Genomic DNA, 19129 nt, shown 5'->3' with positions numbered 1-19129 from the left:
ACCATGTGACCAAAAAGGATGAGCAGGTGCATATGAGGTGCAATGTGTTTGTGGTATCTTAATGATGCAACAAGACTGCGAAACACAGACTGCTGCTGGTTGAAGATAAATATAGAAATACTGTCTTTATTTACATTTAAGTAAACAAACCCTTCTTATAACTAGAGTCATAGACAATAAAGAACCACCAAATAATTCAACAACATTGTAAGTTATATATAAGACACTGAAAAAACAGCATGTGTTGTGTACACTGCACACAGGAAGGCATATTGATGCACTGCACCAAATTTGGAACAAAGACCTCATGTCCAGACCACATCACAATCCCACACCTGCACCTCCCTCCCACCTGCAAAGCTTTCAAGGAACGTAGCCTACAGCTATTCAATTAATCGATATATAGGTCTAGTATAACCAATCTACAGTAAAGAAAAAATACTTCTTGTTCTTTGTTATGTTAACTACATATAGCCTAGATTTTATTACATTATTTCTACACCTCAAAAATGTTCATTTAGTAGCTGGCATGGAGCTGTAGCCGGAGAATCACCTCTGTAGAGTCGCTGCTCTGTTTGAGAGCAATGGCATTGCAAAGATGAAATCAGTAAGAGTGGATTAAATGTAGGCTTATTGCCTATACTTATTGACTTAATTATGCAGAATGTATTTGGATGTTTCATGTGGATTGTAACATAGAGCTCGTCAGCCTGCCTCTCTCGTGTCCCTGCTGTTGTTTGCAGACTGCTGTGGGTCTTTTAAAGTCATGATGTGATCTGGGAGCTCGTGTCTGGGAGCTCGTGTCTGTGGGCGTGCCCCTCGCCTGGCCCTGATCGCGCGCGCGAGCCTCGCGATACAAGAATCAGCGGTGATGCTGTGTCGGTGCGGTCATCATGCAAAGGTTACACTGGATCTGTTTCAAGCAGCAGCCGCTCTTCCGCGGGACCCGCACGGCTCTGAACATGCGGGGCGTGTAGACCACCCTGGACCCTCGTTTGTCCGGTTTGTCTTCAGCAGGTGTCGGGATGGACGGTGTGGGCTTTCCGCGGACAGTGGCGGGTGCCGTGTGTGCGCTGGCTCCTCTCGGCGGTGAAGCGGCTTCATGAGTGTCCAAAGTAACAGTGGAAGTGGAGGAAGTTTGGAGGCGACGCCATCTTGGTCCTCGTCCCCAACCGTTTCTCAACAACAAATAACGGCGACCGCAAAGAGCAAGGAAGGTACAAGAGCACAATAAGTGCAGGGCTGACCTCGGGCCGCCTTTAATACTCTTTTATAGCACTAATATGTAGTTTTTCTGCTCCGCTGGCGTGTTGCAGACAGATGGATGTTAAGTTGAGATGCGGTGTTTAGCCAAACGTCAGCTGTCAGTTCAGTGGATGCCCTGTGGAGAAGAGGCTCACGTTTTCACAAAGCAGGACAAGACTGTTGTTTTACTGCTTTAACACTGCTTTAAACCACACTTTCACCTGCTCGCGTATGTCACAGTGACTCTATTTACACTGCATTGTTATGAAATCCTCCCGCAGTTACGGGTTTAAGTTTGTAGAGTTATTTGTAATTCCAAGCATGGCTTCTCGTGTCACTGCGCGCACAGACTCCGTAAACTGCACCTTCAGTTAGTCACTACTGTCTTACGAACTGTCGGCAATATTCAACTTTATTGGTGTTAACAGTTGATATGTATTATATAGTAATGTACTTTAATAACATGGCTAATAAACATGTAGTTGAATTGTATAAATGTTAGAGAGCATGTGTCCACAAACCCCCTTGTGCCCACTCTTGTCCTGACATAACCTTTACAGGTTGGGGGCCATTACACTTTTAGGGCTCGTCCTTGTGCCAGGAGCATCGTATAAAATTCAGGAGGAAATCAAACATAATCTTTGTTTCAGCAGAGAGCAAACCTGAGAGGGGCTTTGACGGACATTACGTGACTATCTTTCACTAGAAACAGGCCGTTCACACAGGACCCACCCTGCTGCTTTATCAGACTGTAGCTCTGTTTTCACCTCGATTCCTCGACATTGTATTTGTCTATGTTTATCTGAAAAGAGCTGGATTGTTCTATTAAACATGGTCCAAGAAGTGATTTACTCTGACCAGGCATTATGTTGCACAACTCTGAAATGTGAAATAAAATGTTTTCCTGAGCGTCCAGCCTTATCTAGGCTTCCTTATTGTTTGTGTGCTTTTAGATTACTTGTCTTTTTCTTCTTAATGTCGTAGCTTCTTTGTGCGTATGAACCATGACTGCAGGATGTATCTCTTAATCCACTTTACAATATGTCATGTAAAAATGCTATTTTTACATAACGACCCACTGCCGAGTCAGATCTCATATCCACCCACAGATACATGTATGATTTAATTTCCACTCTCGTGTTTGTTCTTTTTGCTGCCAAAATAAACATCTCTGTCAAAAATGTGTTTTGCCACTTTAGTTTTCAGTTTTTTTAATTCCTTGTTTTGTTCCAGGTCAAATGGAGGAGCTGCAAAGTCTGGACCCCCGGAGACAGGAGCTGCTGGAGGCCAGGTTCACCGGAGCCGTCAGTGGCAACACCGGAGGCAGCACTGGGAGCACAAGTGGCGGTGCCAAGGTAATGGCCGTCCACAAAAAGTGCAATCTCGTTTTACACCACACACAATCATCAAGAGGTCACACACAACATTTATTACAGCTTGAGTGACACGGCAAATAATAGTTTATTTCACTACAAGAGGAGATACAGTTTTGTTCTTGCAGCTGTCGAGGAAATCCTTTCAGAAAGAATATTCGATTTAAAAAGAAGGATTTCCATTTGTTCTTAGGTGTGTCACTGGCTGCTCTCCAAAATCACAACATTACCTAACAACTGAAATACTTTGCTGTGAAAAACACTGGGCTGTAACCCTGTAGCTTCATGCAGACTTACTCACTTCTTTTTTTGTCCAGGGTTTGGCAAATGAATTGTCTAACCACAGCTACGGCAGCCTCGGGTCGTCCAGTGACAAAGAGTCGGAGGTAAGCCGCATTTCTCATAATTTCTGATGTATAAATGGGCTGCAAGATACGCTCGTACTCTGATAAACTCATGTGTCACATCCAGGTTGGTAGGTACTTGTAGTTTTACATTTTCTTACAGTTATATTTACAGTTTTGCAGTTTCCCTGTGAACTTCATTCATAAATTTGACTTCACTCTTTACCCAGAACCCTATCACGTTCAGATAAATTGTAAAGTTTAAATGAGACATGCAGGCATCCGTGTATTTTCTTGGTTTTGCTTGGCCTCTCCCCTGCACTGCCTCTCCTCTTCTTTGTCCTAGAACTCTGATTTAAAACGTGGAAGCTCCCCTGCCTTCTCAGTATGTACTTTCTTCTGCGTCTTCTGAGCTTCAGCTGTGGTGATGCTTTGTTGGGTAAACCACGGGGATTCATGTTTTTTTTTTCCTTCTGTTTTAGTTTCAACAGACTCCAGAGAAAAAGCACTCTGAATCGTCCAGGGGCAGAAAGAGGAAAGCTGACGCCTACTCAGAAAGTAGTCAAGGTACATTTCAGAGATGTAAAATGTTTCCTTAATGTTGGGGAAGAATAAAGCTTCTACTTGTTTTTGAGTGTTCTTTCATTCTTTTTATTTATTTTTTTAATCTCATACAGGGAAGACTTCTACGCGTGGACCAAAAATCAGTGATTACTTTGATGTGAGTTCCATGCTTTGTTGCAAAAATGGTCATAGCAGTAGTTTGTGTGGGTTCTGAGCATTGTTTGTTCCTCTGTGCAGTTTCAGGGTGGGAATGGCTCCAGCCCTGTCAGAGGTTTGCCATCGACCCGCCGCTCTCCTCAAAGCTCTCACTCTGCCCCAGGCTCCATTGTAAGCATTTATTATCACCCTGAAGTTCAGAATGTTATTTCTGGATGTTCATTTTGGCTTATTGCGTCATTAGATCCGACAGAACAGCTCCTCTCCCACCAGCCTGTCTTTCGGGGAACACGGTCTAAAGGCTTCTACAAGCAAATTTGTCCAGGTACAATTGTTTAGCTTCTGCGGGAGAAATCGGTGCATTTCACGCTGTTAACTTTGTTAATCATTTGAACCATCCAGACCGACTTAACGGGTTTGAAACTGGCGGCCCTGGAGAGCAACAAGAGTCTGGACCTGGAGAAAAAGGAAGGCCGAATCGATGATTTACTCAGGGTGAGTCCATCGGGCTTTTACTGTATTTGCGCTGGCTGGTTTTTAGCAGAGTTTACCACTGTCTCTCTGGCACCGCAGGCTAACTGTGACCTACGGAGGCAGATCGACGAGCAGCAGAAGCTCCTGGAGAAATACAAAGAACGTCTGAATAAGTGCATCACCATGAGCAAGAAACTGCTTATAGAGAAGGTGCTGGCATTCACTCTGCTGTTATTCAAAAACACTACAACATATGACTTTTATATCTTTCACATGTACAGAATATTGTCTTTTAGCGCATATGTCATCCAAAACCCTTCAGAAGAGTAACTTTATTGGTTGGTAAAGATAACCTTTTGTGCGCAGTCGGTGACGGGGGCATAGGATGACACTGGTTTCAGCTCTTAAGTTTAGACATTGAATCATTTGCACCGTAATGACCATGTGTAATGTCTATTGTTGCACAGAGCAATCAGGAGAAGCAGTCATGTCGAGAGAAGAGCATGCAGGACCGGCTTCGTCTGGGACACTTCACCACGGTGCGACACGGAGCATCCTACACGGAGCAGTGGACGGATGGATACGCATTCCAGAACCTGATCAAGTAAGTGACCGTGAATGCGACACCTCCAGGTCTCAGAACCTTTGCAGAAGACTCGTCATGCTTCATTTCACCGCCTTGAGCCCGTGGTGTAAAAGCAGTGCATTATGGTTATGCCCGTTTGTGCTTGGCTGTTGGCAGGCAGCAGGAGAGCATCAACCAGCAGCGGGAGGACATAGAGCGCCAGAGAAAACTGCTGGCCAAAAGGAAACCCCCAAACCCCGCCTCCCCCTCCATGTCTGTGGCCTCCACCTCCGAGCCCAAGCAGAGGAAAACCAAGGTTGTCAATGGCAACGACTCGGACCCCTTTCTCAAACCATCACTGCCTCAACTGTGAGTAGCCTCCTGGAATAATGCAAGAAATCGCCACATTTACCGATGTATTCCACTGGCAATGTGCCTTTTCCCGTCAGGCTCACGCACGCCGAGTATCACGAGCAGGAAGAGATTTTCAAGCTTCGTCTGGGTCATCTCAAAAAGGTAATTATAAAGGGACATGACGGGAGGTATTTAGTATTAAACTATAACGTGGGTAGATATAAATAAGTCTGTGGCATTTCACTGTAACGAGCATTTTTATTTTTCAATAATTGATAGTAAGTCCTAACCTAGATGAACCAGATGAATTCTCGCTATATTTCTTTCACAAACTCTTGAATCCATCTGCGCAGACTCGCTGTTCGGATTCCGTCCTGCCACTGAGGGCCTGACCTCAGCATTAGAGTTTGGGCGGAAGTCAAAAGGACAAACCTAAACAAACATGGCATAAAACTCAATTCAGTGCTGGTTAGTTAGGTCCAGGAGAATACTGGATCACTCAAACATGCATGAACCAACCAAAATACAGTAATGAGTTAGATAGTGATAGATGTTTTCATTACATTTTGAGTGCCACATTTGAATTTCACCTTTTTATAATTTGAATGAAAGCATAAACAAAATAAATGAGATGCCCCTACTAAAACCATGACATCTTTGTGAATATATAAGTGCTCTAATGCGGGTCCAATCGACATGTTGTTGCAGGAGGAGGCAGAGATCCAGGCTGAGTTGGAGCGTCTGGAGCGAGTGAGAAATCTCCATATCAGAGAGCTGAAGAGGATAAACAACGAGGACAGCTCAGCGTAAGTTTATTATAGATGCCTCACTTCACAGGGACCAATAATAAACACGGTTAATGCCTGCTCGAGGTAATCTAGAGCTGCCACTGTTATTCTTACACACAACATCTCGTCCGTACAGTTTCAAAGACCACCCTACACTGAACGAGAGGTACCTTCTGCTCCACTTACTGGGCCGGGGCGGCTTCAGTGAGGTCTATAAGGTATATCCTCCTTTTCTCTTTATTTTCGCAGTGTTTTCTCACTGTTAATTGGGTCGTTGTTTATTTTGGCACACTTAGGCGTTTGACCTGTTCGAACAGCGCTACGCAGCTGTTAAAATCCACCAACTCAACAAGAACTGGCGAGAAGAAAAGAAGGAAAACTACCACAAGTAAGACTTAAATCGCAAGCAGCGCTGAAGGCCAAAACATAAGCTGTCAAATGAATGGCGTCCACATTGGTATTTGTGTCCCGTCAGACATGCTTGCAGAGAGTACCGGATACACAAACAACTGGACCATCCCAGAATAGTCAAACTCTACGACTACTTCTCCCTGGATACCGACACGTGAGTCAACTTTGACCTCTGCGGCTGGATTGAATTACACAAGGCTCGCTTCACTGCAGAAAGTCGTACATAAGAAAAGCATAAAAACATCTTCGAGGGACAGATACTGCAAGAGCAACTTTAATGAGCGTTTAGCCTTTTTGCAGCAGTGTTTCCTCATTCGTTTACGTCAAAATTGTTTTTGAGTAAATCTGTTGTACTGAGGCTCGAGTGCTCAGAAAAGTCCTGTTTTGACTTACCCCCTATCCCCTCTCACATCATAACTTTATGAACTGTTTTTTTGGAGAATAGATTGAATTGAAATTACTCTGTTGCTGCCTACAATTCTCACAATTAGGATTTTACTTATTACTATTATATTGTGACCTGAATACTTACAATGATCGATTATCAGATCAGTTTGACAATCTTAATCACAATCAATAAGAAAAATGTGTCCTTGAAAAACTAATCCAATAGAATAAGGCTGTTTAAAGATGACTGTACGCACTTTTCCCTTGTTTAAAGTGAAATGATCCTGATGTTCCCAGGTTTTGTACGGTGCTGGAGTTCTGTGAAGGGAACGACTTGGACTTTTATCTGAAACAGAATAAGCTCATGTCTGAGAAAGAGGCTCGCTCCATCGTGATGCAGATTGTCAGCGCTCTGCGTTACCTCAACGAGATCAAACCTCCAATCATCCACTACGATCTCAAACCTGGTGTGATTTAAAAGCCTTTTGAGCTCTCATAATCAACCTGAATCTGTCAATAATAGTAATAATGCTGTTTTTGTGTATTCCAGGTAACATTTTATTAGTAGATGGCACTGCGTGTGGAGAAATCAAGATCACAGACTTTGGCCTGTCCAAAATCATGGATGACGATAACTACGGCGTGGACGGGATGGATTTAACATCACAGGGAGCTGGCACCTACTGGTATGAACAAACACACATTTATCTTGATCTTGATCTTGATCTTGATCTTGAAGCTTTCTATCTGTATAAAACCGTTCCAGGTACCTGCCTCCTGAATGCTTTGTGGTGGGGAAAGAGCCGCCCAAGATCTCCAATAAAGTGGACGTGTGGTCTGTCGGCGTCATCTTCTTCCAGTGTCTTTACGGACGCAAGGTACGAAACAACACTCACTCTTTTTTAAATGTATGCGTAGAATATAATACAGAAACTGGCTCCTGAATTCAAAAAGCAGTCTGTATTTTAAAAGCAAACGCTCCAATGTGTGTGTGTGCGCGTTTCAAGTAATTATTAAACAAAGGCACATTTACATGCCCACAATAATCTACCCTAGAAGTATTATTGAAGCAACATAAAATACAACTAGATGTGGAAGGAATATATACATTAAAAAAAAGTTGTTGTATTTGCTATTGTCGTTCTGGAAATGTACAGACTTAGAATATCGAGGTATTTTGTCTATAATAAAACGATAATGTCTAGTCTAGTGTAATCTCCCACACAAGATTATAATGTGAGACTTCTGCCTTTTTGTGGTTAATCTGATGATCCAATCAACTCGTGGATATTTTTGCCTCTTCCAGCCGTTCGGTCATAACCAGTCACAGCAGGACATCCTTCAGGAGAACACCATCCTCAAAGCCACAGAGGTGCAGTTTCCAGCTAAACCCCTGGCCACCACTGAAGCCAAGGTACACACACGCACACACAGTTTCAAATTTTGATATTTCAACAATTAGCATTTTAGTTAAATTTGTGCCATATTCTTTTGATGTATAATAAGGTTTAAAAAAAAGCAGCCGGAGTAACATCAGAAGTAATCTGTGTTCATTTGAAAGCAGATAACGTGAGCTTCAGATTGGTAAAGGCTGAAGGAAAACCTAGATTGACTTGATTTGTGAGGCTAAAGTGTAAGCTGGGCTGCGTTGTTACGACACTGGAGACGTGGGCGATGGGCAGGTCTGCGTTATTCACATTTTATAGAAACGCCTTTTGTTGTAACACGCTAACTTTCTCAACCGTTCTTTGAAAGTACGTCTAGGAATATGAAAGGTGTGGTTTCTTCAGGTTTGATGATGCAACACATTCATTCTGTGCCTGTTTTTGGGTGTCATCCTTGTGTAAACGGTGATGTAAGAGGGCAATACTGTACAAGGTTTAGAAAATGCAATAATAATATAAACTTTCAAATTTCTGTTTCATTAGCCAAAAGGTAAATTGGACTTTAACTACTTAAAATGACTTTCTGACACTATAATGTATGTATTAAATGGGGTTTTGGCTCCTGTAGAGTGGGCAATATTGACAAAATTGATCTCAATATGGTCCCGATAAAAAATATTCAGACATTTTTTATATAAATCCAACTGAAATGTGTCTTTAAATGTATTAGTTGAGGTTCAATATGAGACTATGTGAAATGACTGTGCTGAAATGTTGTATAATAAACCTTTCGAAAGCTAATTTTACCCCCAGGTTTCAATCAACTCCTTTTTGATTTTCCTTTCTGTACATTGTGACATATTTGCAGCAGTTACAGAATAAAACATAATTGTGTCTTGTATTGACTTTAAACAAAATGTAACTTGTCTGTTCAGGCGTTTATCCGGCGGTGTTTGGCCTACCGTAAAGAGGACCGGTTTGATGTCCACCAGCTGTGCTCTGACTCGTACCTTCTGCCGCACATGAGACGCTCTAACTCGTCTGGCACCCTGCAGCCCTCCTCTTCCTCCTCGGTCCCCTTGTACTAAACAGACTGGACTCTGCCTCCCAACCATAAGGAACCACAAGGAACCACAAGTCCAAAGAGAGTGCAAAGTGTCTTGGAGGACAGAACAGAGACTTTTCCAGTGAAAAAGAGGAAAAGAAACGGATGGATGATTGAAAAACGTTAAGTGAATGCAAGAAGAAGAAGAAGAAGCAGCAGGAGCCATTGGAGACCGTTTGCCCCTAAACAAACTGCTCTATGATCCCAGATGTGCTCGTCAATCCCCTCTTCTCCGAGTGTCACTTCGACACTTTGTTGTTGGACCATTTGAGACTCTGAGAAGGTCTGGACTTGAGCGGGAACGACCCTGAACAAATCTAACTCTGCGGCAGTCGAGGCGTGTCATTGGTTCATTGTTCGGACACGATTCTGGGATGGAGTTGCACTTTGCATCCAAACCGCCCGCGTTTGGAGCTTGTCATGAAGTCAAAATGGAGGAAGTGAAATCCTGTTTGTTAAAAAGCAATTCTCTGCTTCGGACTTAAAGCAGATTTACGTCTTAATTTGTTTAAGTTAAAGCGTATGACTAAATCCAATGATAGCAGTGTATGTTTGTTACAGACGTCTTATTAGCTTCTGCGCCGAGAGAAGGCTAAGTTTTGTGTTCATTTCACCTCACACTCTGGCTAAAGGATCCTCGCTTTGTTTGTGTTTCATCTGAAAGCTGTTCAGTTTGCTGCTATAACCGAACTGTTCAGGAGGCGCCACTGTCGCTCATTTCAAATTATACAGATGTTTTATCGTGCTGTGACAATAATGAAACCAGCTTTTGGTGCAGAAGCCTGAACCTGCGCCAGTCGTGTGTCTAGAGCTAGAATCCAACCCACTCAAAATCATGGATAATTCTGTTAATAAAACAACTATTGTGTGACAAAAAGAGTCTCTACGTCCCTTTGATCTGCTGAAACTCTTTTGGTCACATTTGGGAAATATTTGATGCGTCCCAGCAAGTTAAGCTTTTGAGGACTTTTGATTAGACCCGTCACAAATTACTGTATCAATATTAGGGACGTCACAATAACACATTTTAATGTTGAAACATTGAGATTTCACAATTGGCCCAATGATTAAAGCCGCGATTTGCTTTCATTCACTGTTCCTCACCAGCATATTGTAATCAAACTTTCTGATTGAAAAAGCAATTGTCTTATAAAAAACAGCTGATAAAAGTATTAATTTTATTGAGCTGAAATTACTGCCTAAGATTCTCATGACTTTGTTTCGTTTACTTAGAATTATGTAGTGACCTGAAAAAATATTGATTATGAAATAATCTTGACCTCAAAATATGAACGCTGGAACAATATTTGAGACGAAGTACTTTAAAATGTGTTATCGTGACAGGCCTAAAGTTCATTGCATCTCCAGTGTGTTTAGGTCTGAAAACAGGCAGAAGTGTCATTCATGTGCAATAACGACTACAACTGTGACCCACATTTAGAAGCAGCAACAATATTAAAGCGATAAACTTCCGCCTTTATTCAAAGCAGAATAAACAAATTCATCTTTTTGAATATCCAAGTGTTTTCTCAACTTTTTAAAATATAACATTTCAAAAAAAAAAAAGCAATCTCACGTTAAATTATGATTTAGTTAAGAACGTTGTTTTTAATTTGACTATTGCTTGCGCTGCACATCCTGTCAGTTCTCTTAAAGGTCTTTTACAGCGACATCTTGTGGCTGTGAAATGTCACTGCATCAACAGTTCACCAATGCCTTGAACCAAGCAGGAGGGGCAGAGGAGCACAGCGGTTAAGACCCCGTCACCAAGAGTTTCCCTTTCACACTGCACCAGAGCCTCTGCAACGACAAACACTCTGCACAAGGATCTTAAAGAAGAAATCCAACAAAATATAAAGGGTCAATCTAAAGTAACTAACGTGTTAGGATACAAGTAGTTAAGGAGGCTGTAATGCCATGCAATATGTTTACCACTGATTTAATCAAATATGAACCATGTTGAAGATTCATGATTTAGAACACATTATGCAGAGTTAATGAGCCAGCCGTATAATATTTACATTTAAAAAAAAAAAAAAAGTGAGACAAAGGTTTGCCAGGTGAAATGCAGAGAGTTCATTGCCAGGGCACTGCTGTTTTCTGAAGCGCTTTCCAAACTCGCAGCACACTCTGTCCCAGTCCCAAGGGAAAGCTGCTGAGCTCCGGATCTTCTGCACAAACTCTCCTCTTGAAACCCTTCATCGCCCTTCATCGCCCACAGCACCTCCTCATCACAAACACTGCCCTCCATCTAAGCCGCCCAAACGGGCCAAATAAATAGAAAACGGAGGAAGATGGGGCAAGAGTAACCACGTGTGCGTTTACTTGGGATAGTGAAAGGGCAGGTTTTTCACCGGTTGCCTGGTTAGGATGGCGTTTCCATGGTGATGAGTGTTTCCGTGGGCGAGACAGTTGCAGGGGCAGTGGCCTCAGCTGGGGGCAACTCAGAGGCAGCGTTGACTGTGACAGAGGCAGGAGTGATGTTTGGCAGGAGAGGAGCCACAGTTTGGGGCAGGAAAGGCATCTGGGACGGCAGCATGGACGGCAGGGGCGGTAGGGGGGGCAGAGAGGCAAGGCCGGGCAGATTGAGAGGAGGGAGGGACGACAGAGGCGGGACACCTGCAAACAGAGGCAGAGGTTAGGTTATTCTAGGATGTACAATAAACTTAGATCAGGTTGTATTTCTAATGTAGCAACAAACACATGGTTCAAAATAAGACTAAAGCGCATACTGTTCAAAGCTAATTGTGGGATAGAACTTTGTGAACACTGGTGCCTTTATAACTTGTGGAATGTAGCTGTGGATCGTAAAAAAAGGGGTCCCTCTCTAAGAATTCTAAGCGTTTAATGTTTTTTGTAGCCGTTTAGTGTCTAATACGAGTCATAGTTACTTATTTCGACCCTATACGTACTACAAAAAGTGCAAGAAAAAGTCCATATAAATATTGAGCCCTAAAGCATATTGTTCCACCTATGACTTATGGAAACTGACGGGCCTTTGCCTCAATTATAAAACGAAATAAACACCATTCCACTAAAAACGAGTATTGTCATACTATTCCGGGATACCAATGGTCTCACTTTACCTGTTCCCAGAGCTGGGGGGAGGCTGCTGCCCGCTAACGACACAGCGCCAAGGTCCGAGAGGTTGAGGTTTGGCAGTGGAGGCAAACCAGCGGGAAGAGACATGAGGCCTAAACCGACACAAACACAGAACGACACATCAGAAACTATGACACTACTACACTTCTTTTTTTTGCAGTGCCTTGTTTATTTCTGTCCAATATTTTTGTGCAACAGGACACATAATGGTGAGACCCCTGGCAACCACAGTTTCTCCAACATTCAGCCCCTCCCTGTGAGTAATGAGCACTTTGACATAGTGTGATAAAGAAACATTCAAAGGTCACATTCTTCCAACACATGAAAGTTTGTGGTTCTCCACAAAACACATTTTCCCACTCTTCATCCATTAAGACAAAACTACCTGCTTTTCCCACCATTTAATTTGGATGGATTTAGTGGATTGGCTGTCCAGGTCCTTTATGCATTTATATATATCGTAATTAAGATTTCAGTCAAAGGGTCATTTGCCAACACCAAAGAAGAAGTATCAGTATCGGCCGATATTCAGGTCATTGAGAAATATCGTTTCAGTCCAAAACCACCAATATTCTGAGTCAAAAGTCCCAGAAATGACAAAGTTAGACGTTTTAAAGCTATAGAAATGTTTTAGATGAAACTGTAATTAAATATACATTCAGACATCATTTGACTAGTTTTCCTCCTAAACGATTAGTTTAGACATGTTTCCTCCAAATAATGTTAGTGAGAGGTTTTAAGAAGGAGAAGAGAGTGTATAATCAGACTGAGGAGGAGAGACTGCTGCTGCTGTTACAGTGCTTCCAGTGCTTTATCCACGCAAGTACAGATTTTACCCAGGAATTCTAAACTTCCGTTTTATTCCACTTGTGAATTTCAGTAACAGTTATTTCAGCCCCTCATTTTTGTTCTGCTCTTTTGTCATGACGGGTAGATTGAGTGTATCTAGGAAAGATTGTATTTCTTCTTCATAGTTTTGCAATACTTTGGTGATTTTTTTTGCAGAAGGATTGAATGATGTTTGTACCAAGCCTTGCTTAGTTCAAATTAAATCATTCTAGCAGTCAATTTTTTTAATGTTCCCTCTGCCTGTTGTTTTCTAAGCTTTCAAGATAGCAATTTGGATAATTTTTAACCACTTCCATAGTATCTTTGTTTGGTGACAATAATTTTAATCTCCTTAATCTTCCTGGTGGAGCATATACATTTATCAAAGTAAACAAACCTCCATTAACATTGCTTGAGATCATATGGCCACTCCCACTGTATGAGGAATAGTATTTTTTTTTATAAGATTAAGATTCTAGGTCAATTACATGAACTACTTCACTTCTAATAAGGTCTTCCTCAGAGCATCATTTAGTACGACGAGTGTATCTTTTCAGGTTGTAACGATTGGTTTCTGTAAAACCAGTAAGTGTAGATCTTATGGGCCATGTAGGAGTAAGGAGGGTTTACCGTGTCAACAAAACCTCTCTAACTTTTCTATACAAGGCGTGTCCTGCAGTAAAGGAATTACAGAGCTTAATTTCCCAACATGTCGACGCGTTTGAATGGAAAGTCACTCACCTGGAAGTGTGGAGGCTGCGCTAAAACTGGTGGATGCAGGATTTAAAGGTGCAAAGGGCGTCAGGGAGGGCGCAGTGGATGAGGGGAGCAGCGGAACAGTGGGCAAACCTGAGAAAAAGGGTAATGTTTAGGTTTTTTTTTTCCCTTTTTCCATCTTTGCAATTTAGCTACTACTATACAAAAACATAGCGCTACCAGTCTGAAGTTCGCTGGGTAAACTGGGAGCTGTGGAACTGATGGAGAGACTTGGGAGAGAGCCTTCCAGGCCTGCGGGAACAGACACTACAGAGGGAGGAGTCACTGCTGAGAGCTGGACCTAAACATAACAGAAGACAATCATTACAGACACCAAAAGGCAACATGTTAACATGTGTTAGTGGCAAAGAGATAGACCAGGGGTGTCCGAGCCTTTTCACCAAGGACCACATATTCAAAGATTGACAAAGCTGAGGGCTAAACAAGTTTTTTTTTAAATGCTGTAAAAAGTTATGCTAGAGGTAATCTGGGACCATTTCATCTGGAAGTCTGAAGGCCAACAAAAATTGGTCTTGCATTTGGCCCCTGGGCGATAGTTTGGAGACCCGTGATATAGACAGTTACACACTTAAACTCTTATCACCACTGGCAAAAGAATAAACAAACCCTTAGGAACCAGTCAGATAAAAAAATGAGGAATCAAAATAATAAGTAACACAAACCAAAGCAGCAAATTTCACTCAAAAGGGCAATCATTTGTTCTAAAAACATTTGTATATCAGACAGTTATCCAGCTCAATCTGCCAGCATTAAGTTGAAAACATCAGAAGTGAACAAAAAGAGACTCAAATAAATTAACACCTATTATTAAACAAATGTCAGATTAATGTTTGAATCATGCAACACGTCTAACCTCAGTGAATCCATCCTTTAGTGGACTGACAGGCTCACTGGGTGGGCTTCCAGGAAAACTGATCTTCTTTCCCTCCTCAAACGGCCTGGTGGGAATTCTGTGAAGGTATCCATAACCAATCCCACATCCCAGACTAAAACATGCAGATAAAACGGTGTTAATGGGGCTGTGCAAATACATGCAAAGACGTTTTTCAGCACAAATTCTACCTGCCGTCGCCTCCCCACGCACTGTTGGGTGTGATGACCACTTCTCGACAGTTGTCAGTGTCTGTGTTGTACACATACAACTTTAAAGGTTTTCCCTCATGACTCTCAATCAGAGAGAAAAGGTCCTCAGACTGCATTACACAACACACAGGAAATTAATATCTACAACTGCCTCAGTAACAGTAATATTTTTTAATCGACACAATTGATAGTAATATAACTGATAATCTACCTCATTCATGACACTGTCTGCACCGATGATGTAATCTGTGTGCGGCCGCAGGCCAGCGATGGCTGCAGGAGAGTTTGGCTCCACTTCCTGTTCAGACCAAAGGAGACACTTTAAGACACTGTTATTCAGTGATAACATACAGATGTCACTGTGCACGGACCAGAACATGCCAGACGTTTTCGTTGGCACCCTCAAAACTGCAGAAGCGGATGGACACACCGAGCAGGCCCTGGCCTCCCCACAGATTACTGGGGGTGACTGTGGACTCCCGTAGCTCCAGCGTCTTAGACGAATACACCAGCATTTTGACAGGTTTCTCCACACTAGTCTTCAGTAACTCCTTTAATGTGTCGTTGTCTTTATTCTGTAGGGTGGGGAATACATACATTAATAAATTATATGTTGACCCAAGAGCACTTTGCATTATCATACATAAAAGAGACGCAGTCATTTTATTGGTCATAATCCGTTTCTCACCAGTCTGGTGTCATTGATGGAGACAATGAAGTCAAAGAAGGGTTCCAATCCAGCTTTGTGTCCAGGTGAGTTCTCCTGAACCTGGGAAAGACAAAATATGTCATTTACACTATCTGTGGAAACATTATATTCCCATACTGCAGTCTGACAACTTTCGGTGGCTCACTGATGAAAGATCATTTGCAATGATCTGCCAAACTGCAGCAGGTAGCTGTCATTCAGTGCCTTTGCTGAAAGGCTACAGTTAGCTTAGCATTTTTCATTTAGCAAATATGTGAAAATGGAACACTGAATACATTATGATATTTGCCCAGTCCTGAAGGGGCATACTTCATGTTTTTGTGGGGTTGTCATGTTCAAACACTGAGCTCAGTTGTCATACTGGTTAAGATGTTTTCACAAAATGCACCGATCACAGGTTATGCTAAAGCTAAAGCTAACACCAGGACAGCCACGTTAAAGCGTTAAACTCACTCGTAGGACATGGTAGCCTTCTGAGCCTCCCCCCGGTATCTCCACACTCTGAGAGCCCCCCATAGTCCAGTCCTGTCAGGCCTATGAAGTGTCCTCTTAATAGGGGTTTCCTGGTAAAAGAGAGACACACAAGAGCCTCTGGGCAGGACCTGCACCGGTACACGTCGTCAAATGAACTGGATTGTAAAGCGCATGCGCGGTTACGTGGCAGGAAATAGAACATAATAACTACGCCTTTTCCCCAGTTTTCCCTTCGATGTATTTACTTTTCCTTTCAATCGCTTTTGATCTAACCTATCAAATAATAGTCCATGAATTGAAAATGAAAAAAAATCACTCGTTTGATAGACTTTGCATTCATGAATATTGGATTGAAAGTGGATTTTTCTGAGACGAGAGATTTTCTGACACGTTTGTAATAATCTAAATGACCACCAGATGAAGCTAGAGCTGTGTGTTCGTTCAGAAATATAGATTAACGTGCGTATGCCTGGTTAGATTACACTATTCACCAAAAAATAGAGAACACGATTATATCCAAGATTTTTGTTAAGATTTTACCTATTTTCCCCAGTTTTGGTGAGGTTTATAATTGTGATTTCTGTTTGGGCATGAGTTACCTAGCAACTATATTGTAAGCAGTCAAAATCCATATACATTACAAAATAGTTAGAATTTGACAACTGATAATACCTGATCACATCTATTATCAAATTATTGTTTTAAACTGTAAATTGTCACTTACAGATGCCATGTCCTGTGATGTCATTGTAATGACTACTTTTTAAAAGTCAACACCAATAATATGATAAATATCTACCACAGGTACTATCCATTTAATATAATAAGGTATAATAAGATCCATGCTACTATCCCACCAAACTAAGTAATAACTAGGAAGTCACGAGAACCTGTTCTGTGGTCCTAAGTATACCACATACTGTATACCATATATTAATGTATATGTTAAATAATCCAGCAGCTAGCCTTATTTCTGAAACAGAATTCATTATTTGGGTTTGAATTATAAATTGATAGGCTGAACTGCGAAATATATTTCAGTTAGTGCATACGGGATGTGAATAATCTCTGAAAACTGGGACATTCAGAATATTCTCTGATATAATTTAAGTAATGCGAGTCAAAAATAAAATAATTTAAATGCATTTGAGTGTGTGGCTTGCAATATGGTGTGACAGTTACTGAGTCAGAGGCTGTTTTCTTTGATAGACTTTATTTTAAGATCTTTTTAAAGATGGTTTTATTTTGTTAAAGTGCCAACTGTAAAACTCCTGAAAGACCCTCCTTTATTCTGTCTGTCTTCCTAATTAGCCTGGTCTTTGGCAGGAGTCACGGCCACATAACGAACATATATTACTTTAAATTTGACCTATATAATTGTGCCATTCACATATGGTCCCCAGATATCATACATATACTTGACATAATTCAAAAATAATCCACAAATACACAGGAGAAAGGTGAACATTGTGCAAAGACAAACTGAGAATCTCCAGATACTGAGATATTGAAAAGAGCTCCCTTAGCTCTGGGAACACTGGTCAAATGCAGTACAGCCAGTTCATAGAACAATAAAGTTCATTTAACAATAAACGCATCAGGATTTCACAAATACAACAATCCTTTCTTGGGTCTCTGAACAAGAGTACATTCTCACAGCCTTGTGCTTCTCTCTGAAATAAGGAATCTACATTGACCTCAATAATCTCATCAAAGGCCAGACAGACGTCTATAAACATTCATCCAAAACACTAAAATATAGTAGAAATTGCTTTGCATTCCAGGTTGAATAACATTTTACTAACATCTATAAGTAATACATTAAAAGTTAAATGATGAACTATGGATTGCTCTGCGCCCAAGTATTTCTTTGGCTGACAAAATTATTACAAATAATCTTTACTCAAATCCCTATGTTTACATTTACAAATGTATTACCATGTAATACTCATAAAGGTACATTTACAATAATACCTGAATCTGCAAACAGTGGAAATGCAATAAATATATATTTAAATATTCTTATTATAAACAAACTATTATCATTATTATTACCTTATGAATGCATGAAAGAAACAACGAGCCAGCGTTTAACAGTTTGTCAGAGACTTATACATACTTAATAGATAATTTAAATCTTTATCTTAGACAGCTACAAGGAAAATGCTTGTGCACACAAGGTGATAGAAGCTTATTTTAACATCTCTTTAGGCTAAAGGCGTGATACAGTGAACGTACTGTCGCAGTCCTCACACAGACCAAACCAGTTTAGCCTGGTTTATGTACAAATGGAGCTGGACTTAGTTTAGTGAAGGAAACAGCAGACAAGTTTCATGACATTATGCAATATTCTGATCTGTGCTTTTCCCCTTTAGTGTTTGACAGACACACACCCACATTAATGCATACCGAGACGATAAAAGACAAACTACCTGAACATCAGACAAATCTATTTTAAATACCCACATTTACGAGATTTCACAGCACAAACGTTCATTAAGTGTTGTGCCAAGGGCAAAAACTATTATCTTATTATTATTATTAAGAGAGGAACAGGAGGTACTTCCTCTGGAGTAAACAATTCAGAGCTGCAGGCAAAGACAGACTGCATCCCCTCATTAGTTTGTCTGCAGCTCTGACTGTTTCACCTCATTGGCGTTTGTGTTCGGGGCGGATGGTTTCTACAGGTCCTGCCCCATCCGCTCCATCTCCTCAATAAGGAAGTCAATGTCAGACTGAGTGACTGCAGGGTTGGACACCACCATTCGGAAGAAGTTGACTTTATTGCCTTGAGGCTGGTAGCCCACCATAGTGGTCCCAGACTCCATCATCATCGCTTTGATCTTTGGTGCCACCTAAGAAAAAAACATCAAACATTTAACACTGCTACTACCATCTAAAATGTTAATGGAGAAATCCAGTGAAACAATCTTTGAAATTCAAATTCAAACACATCTTACTCTGTGGAGTTTTTCCTGCCGCTCTGGTCCTTCGGGCATTCCTCT

The 19129-nt window shown here is 41.3% G+C and overlaps 3 protein-coding genes across 7 annotated transcripts in view; 1 reads left to right on the top strand and 2 right to left on the bottom strand.

Annotated features, from left to right (window-relative positions):
• The first annotated feature begins 829 nt into the window (after positions 1 to 829).
• Positions 830 to 10028, top strand: LOC140356258 (serine/threonine-protein kinase tousled-like 1-B). 2 transcript variants are annotated; one of them, XM_072441086.1, is made up of 22 exons: positions 830 to 1217; positions 2479 to 2600; positions 2936 to 3004; positions 3309 to 3347; positions 3454 to 3529; positions 3640 to 3683; positions 3764 to 3853; positions 3927 to 4007; positions 4085 to 4177; positions 4256 to 4366; positions 4624 to 4760; positions 4899 to 5090; positions 5171 to 5237; positions 5784 to 5881; positions 6000 to 6081; positions 6160 to 6251; positions 6339 to 6428; positions 6959 to 7128; positions 7212 to 7347; positions 7428 to 7539; positions 7968 to 8075; positions 8982 to 10028. In XM_072441086.1, exons 1-22 carry the CDS (start codon positions 1103 to 1105, stop codon positions 9132 to 9134), a joined length of 2277 nt encoding a protein of 758 aa, XP_072297187.1. In that variant the 5' UTR covers positions 830 to 1102; the 3' UTR covers positions 9135 to 10028. The 2 variants fall into 2 exon arrangements, with proteins under 2 accessions (XP_072297187.1, XP_072297188.1); XM_072441087.1 differs by lacking the exon at positions 3309 to 3347 and having other exon boundaries at positions 831 to 1217.
• Positions 10029 to 11064: 1036 nt separating this feature from the next.
• Positions 11065 to 16291, bottom strand: LOC140356259 (Golgi reassembly-stacking protein 2-like). The gene is made up of 10 exons (XM_072441088.1): positions 16104 to 16291; positions 15630 to 15710; positions 15313 to 15516; positions 15153 to 15239; positions 14921 to 15051; positions 14712 to 14844; positions 14018 to 14138; positions 13823 to 13930; positions 12238 to 12345; positions 11065 to 11770 (listed from the first exon to the last, which is right to left on the bottom strand). The coding sequence occupies exons 1-10, from the start codon at positions 16164 to 16166 to the stop codon at positions 11517 to 11519; spliced, it is 1290 nt and encodes a 429-aa protein (XP_072297189.1). The 5' UTR covers positions 16167 to 16291; the 3' UTR covers positions 11065 to 11516.
• A 1027-nt stretch (positions 16292 to 17318) lies between these two features.
• Positions 17319 to 19129, bottom strand: part of LOC140356256 (glutamate decarboxylase 1-like) — a 16306-nt gene continuing 14495 nt past the window's right edge. For 3 of the 4 annotated variants that reach the window (XM_072441083.1, XM_072441082.1, XM_072441081.1), the window contains 2 exons: positions 19085 to 19129; positions 17319 to 18979 (listed from right to left, as the gene is read on the bottom strand). The exon at positions 19085 to 19129 is cut by the window's right edge and continues 45 nt beyond it. In XM_072441083.1, the coding sequence (XP_072297184.1) occupies positions 18806 to 18979; positions 19085 to 19129 (219 nt within the window). In that variant the 3' untranslated portion in view covers positions 17319 to 18805. The remainder of the gene's footprint in view (positions 18980 to 19084) is intronic. The other variant, XR_011926065.1, reaches the window with a different exon arrangement.

The sequence above is a fragment of the Eucyclogobius newberryi genome, unplaced genomic scaffold, assembly GCF_026437365.1.
Source record: "Eucyclogobius newberryi isolate DKJ021-1_F unplaced genomic scaffold, fEucNew1.0.hap1 SCAF_12, whole genome shotgun sequence".
In the NCBI taxonomy this organism is placed as follows: domain Eukaryota; kingdom Metazoa; phylum Chordata; class Actinopteri; order Gobiiformes; family Gobiidae; genus Eucyclogobius; species Eucyclogobius newberryi.
This window is presented reverse-complemented; position numbering and strand designations above follow the sequence as displayed.